Source organism: Panthera tigris, chromosome B3, assembly GCF_018350195.1.
Source record: "Panthera tigris isolate Pti1 chromosome B3, P.tigris_Pti1_mat1.1, whole genome shotgun sequence".
Taxonomy (NCBI): domain Eukaryota; kingdom Metazoa; phylum Chordata; class Mammalia; order Carnivora; family Felidae; genus Panthera; species Panthera tigris.
The window spans coordinates 33,698,918-33,705,516 of NC_056665.1; the positions used below are offsets into that span (position 1 = coordinate 33,698,918).

Sequence of the window (6,599 nt, forward strand, 5' to 3'; positions counted from 1 at the left end):
AGGAAGGCAGTCCCTGAGGCTGGGCTCTGGACTCCTGAGTGTAGGACCCAGGCCGTGGAGCTTCAGGGTTGGCCTTGCTCATGGCAATCTTCTTTCCCGTGACTTCCCAGTGTGTTCCTGTGCCCTCCAGAGAGACCTTCTTCTCCAGGGCCGGCTCTACATCTCCCCCAACTGGCTCTGTTTCCATGCTAGCCTCTTTGGCAAGGATATCAAGGTAGTAATAAGTGGTAAGGCCTGCAATGGGCCCATGAGGTCCCAGCCAGGGAAGATATAGGCCCCTCCCGTGCAGGCATGCAGGCCTGTCACTACAAGGCATCCTACCTGGTGTCTGGGGAGGGCCCCCAATCTAGACTCCCCATCTGGCCTGAGCCGACCTGAACAGCTCATAGCAAATTTATTCTGCCTATGGGTGCCTCTGAAATGCCTTCAGAATCAGAGCGGGATGCCACATTTAGAGGGAGCCATAATTGTGGCCAGGTGGTAGCTCAGGGGACTCCATTACTGGAGTATGGGATTCACCAGAGCAGCCGTCCTTGGCCTCCTGGATAATAGGATGAGAGCCCAGAGTGGTGTGTGCTGTCAGAGCTGGGGCAGGTTGGTAGAGCTGGAAGCGAAGCCTGCATGAGAAAGTGGATGGTTCAGATATTCTTCAGCATAGGGCCAGGCTTCTGCATGGTGTCTATGCTTGGCTGATTGCCAGTTGTGGCTGGGGCCCTATACAGGAAGCAAAGGGACCATGTCCTTTGGGGTGGATCCTAAGAGAAGCACTCCTCTTCCCACTCAGGTGGTCATTCCTGTGGTGTCTGTGCAAATGATCAAAAAACACAAGATGGCCCGGCTCCTTCCCAATGGCCTGGCCATCACCACCAATACCAGCCAAAAGGTCAGTGAGTCTCTGGGCCAGCCATCCCTTGTTAATTTCCCCAACCCAGCCCCAGGATCCTGACTCTGGCACTCACCCCAATCTGTTCTTACCCCACCCTTTTCTGTTTTCTTTCTCTGTCCCAGTATGTCTTTGTGTCACTGCTTTCCCGGGACAGTGTCTATGACATGCTGAGGAGGGTCTGCACACACCTACAGGTATGGAGCTCAAGGGCAGGAGCTGGCCCAGGGAGGCTGCTCAGGTCTGGACTGAGGTCTTGGGGCAAGGCTGTTGGAAGTGGTTGGCCCATCTCTCCAACACAGGGACCAAGCGCAGGGAGAGGGGAGTAATAGGCTCAGGTCCAGCGTATCTGAACTTAGTCCTTGGACTGGGTGTTTATGCTTGTGAGCATGTCCCTTTGAGGCCATTGGCCCTTGTCTATCCCCTGTATATGGCCTCATTGGGCTTCCTCGATGTACAGACAGAAGCTTGTGGCTGCTTCCCAGTGTGCCTACAGCTCTCTCTGGCCCACAGTAAGGAAGTGGGGGAGGGGCAGGAGCTAGGGGAAGTATGTTGCCTTGGATTTGTGCTCTGCTCCAGCATTAGCCCCTGCAAACTCTGGGAGTGAGGCTCCATCTGACCCAAGGTGGCTTATGTGGAGGTAAAGCTCTCTTGGAGAGTACTAACACCTCTTCACCCCTGACCTTGGGTGTTCCAATGGACAAGTGACCCCTGTTCCCTTTCTTCCTTAGCCTTCCAGCAAGAAGAGCCTGAGTGTAAGAGAATTTCCAGAGGAACCTGAGTGCGAGTCTCTGGTGAGAGCTGAGGCTGGCAGGAACAGTTGCTGGCATGAGGGAGCCTATGCCTCTGAGGCTTCAGGGCCTCCCAGGAGGGTCTACAATGCAGAACTTGGGCTCCAGGTTCAAGAGCCAGTGGCCATGCTCTGCCAGGGGGTCCCCTAGACCCACCATGCTCCATACCATGTAGAGCCACTAGGTCCTGGGCAGCTCTGTGGACTTTCTGAGCAGAACAGATGTCCAGCCCCCAGAACACCACCCAGGTTGGATCCCACTTCTGTATAGACAGAGAGCCAGTGACCCACCCTCTTTCCTTTAGCAGGATCAAGAGGGCCTTCCAGGGGATAGAGATATCCACAAGGAAGAACTTCAAAGGCTATCGCTGTAGAACCCAGACAGACTCATTTGAGATTTGCTGCAGCCCCAGCAGTCTCCTTTGCTGCTGGGGTTGTGGGTAGGCAGAGCTGAGTTTCTAGAACAGTGATGTGGATGGAAATGACCCCAGGGTGTTTAAAGCCTCCTTCATTAATCATTAAGCGTTTAGCCAAGCATACGATATGAACACTTCTATGCAGGGGATAGAAGGTGATGTTCCCATTTTTGTTGATGGGAATCCTAAGTATCCCCTGCTAAGGTCAGTGATGTCCTTAGGGTTAGAGTCCAGATTAGAAGGACTTATCCCATCAAAATTATATTGTGCTGAACTTTCTTGGACTCAGCAGATCTGAACATATACCTGGGTTAGCTCGAGTCTTAGATCCCATTCTGGTTCTGTACTAGCAGTCTTCGGAGACATTGTTCCCTGGAAGAATGGCTGGTCACAGCAAGGGAGCAGATACGAGAGACATGTGGTTGCTATGGTAATGATTTCTCCCCTTGTGGGTACCTGACATCATGCTCACTAGGATTCCATATTGGTAATATCTGGAGAAGATGTGATAAACCTAGTGTGGGCCCTTAGGACAAGTAAGATCCCAAGGGTCATAGACGATTTCTCCCGCCTTCTCTGCAGGAAGTCCTCATCCCTGAGATGAAGTGGAGAAAGGTGTGCCCTGCCTCCAGGTCCCTGTCCCTTCCAGACAACATCCCTTGTATCCCTCAGGCATCCATGGACTCCACCGACAGCTTCTTTCCCTCCAGGAAGCCTCCAGGCTCTGGTGAGCTCAGGGGGCTTGTCCATGATCACATTTGTAAAGACCAGGCTTTTCTTCCCCCTACTTCTGCAAAAAGGAAAAGTCACAACTAGCTCTTCCTAAAGCTGTTTCTTACTTTCTTCAAATCTATAAGGGAAAGCAGCGTCCAAGGAGCTTCAGAAAATGGGGGGGTGGGGGGGTGGGGGGGAGGTGGGCATGCTCCTTGCTGGGCTGGGCTCCTGCCTCCTGCCCCCAGAAGATGCCTAATTGCTCTCCTATCACAGAGAATGCTGTCTGTGAGAAGGAGAAACTGAAGGAGTTGCCCAGGAGCGACGGGGAGCTGAGGCTCTGGGATTGCCAGCTCCTCAAGGTCATCTTCGTGCTGTAGGTGACTATATTGGGCGGGGGGGGGGGGGGGTGTCAAGCTCACCTGGGTGTCTGGCAGGGGCCTCTGTGTGTGGGGAGTTCCCAGGTCAACTGAAAGTCCTGGGCGGAGCCTGGAGGCTACATGGCAGGCCCTTCTGAAGCAAGACAAAATATCTCCAGTTTTTATTCATACAACCCTGTAATTTAGGATGAAGTCTGGCAGGATATGAAACTGTTGAATAAAAGTTGCACAGGACTGGGGAGGGGGAGGGCTGACCGAATTGGAGAGGGCCATCAGATAGACTAGGGGAGAGCCACAGCTTTCCTGCTACCTACCTTTAGAGCAGTTTTTGGAACCCCAGACGTGTCTGTAATTTGGCCTGAGGGCCAGGAGAGCGGTGAGCATGGTGGGGTGTTTCATGAACAGCCAGCCCCTGGCTTCCCCTCACCTTACCTCATGACCTTCCTCTGGTTCTGCTGGCTGAGTTCTGACTGTCAGCTTCAGCACTTGCTGGGGGAATGTGGACCTGCCTCCTTAGGGGATGATCTCTGTGGTCTTGAAAAGGAAGCACGGGATCAAGGTGGCCAGTCAGAGGGAGGGTGGGCTCAGTTTAAGGACCTAGAATTCTTGCTGGGCTTTGAGGACCTCCATGGGGATGAGTCTCAGGACCCCCACGTGGCCTCTCAGAACAAACATGTCCAGGCCTGAATGTAGCTAAAGGGCAAGAGTTCTCTAATTCCTCCAAGTACAACTGGAAGTAGCTTAGTCCCCACTCCTATTTCTAGTGAGCCTCTAATAATGCCCTTTTCCTAAATAAGATATCCTTCTTATCTCTCTTTCTCCAGGATCTGCTTCTTGGTCATGTCCTCATCGTATCTGGCATTCCGCATCTCCCGGCTGGAACAGCAATTATGCTCCCTGAATTGGGATGGCCCAATCCCTGGGCACAGGTGATGCCCTGTCTTTTGCTAATGCCTCTGGGATTGAGGGTAAAGGATAGGAGCCAATTGCTATGGCCGGGCTGCGTGTTATCCTGGTTGGACTTGGCCCTGCCCTTGCGCTGGCTTAATGGCCCTAAGCAAGGTTGGACAGAGTGTGCAGGGTGCACAGATCCCACCCTTACTCACTCTTGTGGGGCAAGAAAGGTTCTACTGATCTGTCTGCCTGCCTTTTAGGCCCTTTCTCTGATGTGGGCATCTCCTGTGTACAGGTAACAGCCACCTGGCCTTTGTCCCTACTTCTCCATGAAGAATGCTGTGCGTGCTAAGGTTCCACCAGTGATCGCCGTGGTTTATGCTGCTGCTGCGCTGAGACTGAGTATGAAGGAACATAGTCCAGATCCTTCCTCCTCCCCCTAACTCTTATCTCTCCTGTTTACAAAGCTCCTACAATTTGGGGACTCGGACGAAGAGCCAGATTCTTGGAACAGCTGAGAAATTCTGTATACTAAGCTTCAGCAAGCACTTCAGTGAAAAAAGAAAATTAACTTGTTCCTTGGAAACAGCCTGGCACAGGTGCAGAGCACTAGGAGCCACCGGAGGGACAAAGGCCATGCTTTGGTTCCTGGAATGTACCTCTCTAACTGTCACGCGGCTCACTGCCTCAGTGGGACAGAGGCTCTAACCCAAACCACCAGTGGGGCTCTGCTCTCTCCCAACATACTGTGCACTCACTTGTGCCCCTGAGTCTCTGTTCCGGGAGCCAGGCCCCTGTCAGGCCAAGGGCAGACTGGGGGACAGGAGGGGGAGGGGGAAGCTATGAACAAGGAGAGGAGGACGTGTGGCTAGGATTCCAGCTAGAGAGGAACATTTGTGCCCTGTGCTGAGGCTCTATCCTGGCCCTTCACAAAGAGGCTGGCTGAATCTGGAGGACAGTACTTGCAGCAGAGGATGGTGGCAGGGGCTGTGAAGGAGAGCAGAGGTCCAGGATTCTGTGTCCTGAGCTGCCACTTCCTGGTGAGACAGGCGGAGCGGGGCCTTTGATCACTGTGGTCACAGACCTGGTACTGTGTCTTCCCCTCGTGTGCTCAAACGGTTCTAAGGTCCCCCAGGCGGGGAGTAGGGGCTGGGGCTGGGGTGGGTGGGAAGGTTGGTGGCTTTGATTCGAGATTTTGCTTTGTACTCCCTGGCCGACTGCCTGAGAGGCCATGACCCATAGCAACCTGTCGGGAGGTGAGGCTGGGCAGTTGGGCACAATGGTATAGGGCCACTGCAGGGCAAAGCTCACTCATGTCACCAGAAATAAGTATGTTGCGGGCCATGGGGGGAGGCTTCTCCATTCTATGAATAAGGTAGAGGTGTCCAAGGTGGGCCTGGTACAGTGCAGGGACCAGGCCAAGGGGTTCTGTCTGATATATCTGGGGACAAGAGAAGTAGGGGATGAGAAGAGTAGACACAGTGGTAGCTTTCTCTTAGAGATTCCTCCACTTCTGCCTGTTTTCTAAACAGCTTGTCTATGCCTCAGAACTCTGCCTGCTCTTCCTGGGACTCCCATCTGCTAAGACAGTGCCTTTGGAGGTTCTAGAGGGGCCTCAGTGAAGAGGTCAGAGGTATCAAAGGAAAGTCACTGGTGATGGGGTGAGTGGTGTCAGAAATAGCCACTGTTTTTCCTCCTTCGGACACCTGAAAGGTTAATCAGGGAGAAATCCAAGCAGAAATTATTTATTGCGGGGCCATGATTGTCCTATTAGGACAAACCCAAACAAGAATTGGAGGGACTGACTGCAGGTGACAAGTCCCAAAGCTCAGACTAGCAGTCTCTTCATCCTCACCCCATTGCAGGTTCTAGGATTATGCTTAGAGCCTGGGGGGGTTGCTTGCACCTCATCTGTATGTATCAGGTGAAACTCATTCCATTCTCCCCATAGCACCACAGTGGGGAAAACCCCATCCTTTTTTTGGAACCAGCCCCCTTCATCACTCCTTTCCATCACGTCTTCAGGGAAATACTTGCCCCAGTGTCTTCCGGCCCTGGTCCTTGCCGAAGGGGGGGGAGAATAGGTCCATTCTCTGAGCCTTGCCAGGTTGAGCCAGGGGCTCATCAGGGGCCAGCAGAGGTGCCAAGTCATGGGTAACGGTGCCAAAGTGCTGGTGAATCTAGTCTCCACCTGTGCCGCAGGCTCAGAAAGGGCTAGAGGCATGCTGTAGGGTGGGGTGGCTCTGGAGGCCCTCTTGGGTCCAGGGATTTCAGTGGTATGAGTGTGCCTGTCGCTTTGGAGGGCCCTGTCTCTGTTTCTCCCTTTGATTCCCCAGCCTGGTCCTCTGGGGCCAATGTCCCTTTGGTTGTGCTCATTTGTAAACTGTGTATTTGTACAGACCTGCTTGCACTGGCTGATACTCCTTTAATTCCCTGAGAGATTGGTTCAACTATCCTTGGGTTGTTCCACCATAGCATTAGCCTTTGAAAATATTTTAAAATACAAAAATTTGATTTTTCTAGTG

At 52.9% G+C, this 6,599-nt stretch overlaps 1 protein-coding gene across 9 annotated transcripts in view; it reads left to right on the top strand.

The window, feature by feature from the left end:
* GRAMD2A (GRAM domain containing 2A) overlaps positions 1 to 6,599 on the top strand; it is a 33,302-nt gene extending 26,703 nt beyond the window's left edge. For 8 of the 9 annotated variants that reach the window (XM_042988468.1, XM_042988471.1, XM_042988470.1 and 5 more), the window contains 8 exons: positions 111 to 214; positions 785 to 883; positions 1,009 to 1,080; positions 1,615 to 1,677; positions 2,672 to 2,816; positions 3,077 to 3,176; positions 4,005 to 4,109; positions 4,370 to 6,599. In XM_042988468.1, the coding sequence (XP_042844402.1) occupies positions 111 to 214; positions 785 to 883; positions 1,009 to 1,080; positions 1,615 to 1,677; positions 2,672 to 2,816; positions 3,077 to 3,176; positions 4,005 to 4,109; positions 4,370 to 4,373 (692 nt within the window). In that variant the 3' untranslated portion in view covers positions 4,374 to 6,599. Of the gene's footprint in view, positions 1 to 110; positions 215 to 784; positions 884 to 1,008; positions 1,081 to 1,614; positions 1,678 to 2,671; positions 2,817 to 3,076; positions 3,177 to 4,004; positions 4,114 to 4,369 lie in introns of those variants that run through there. The other variant, XM_042988469.1, reaches the window with a different exon arrangement.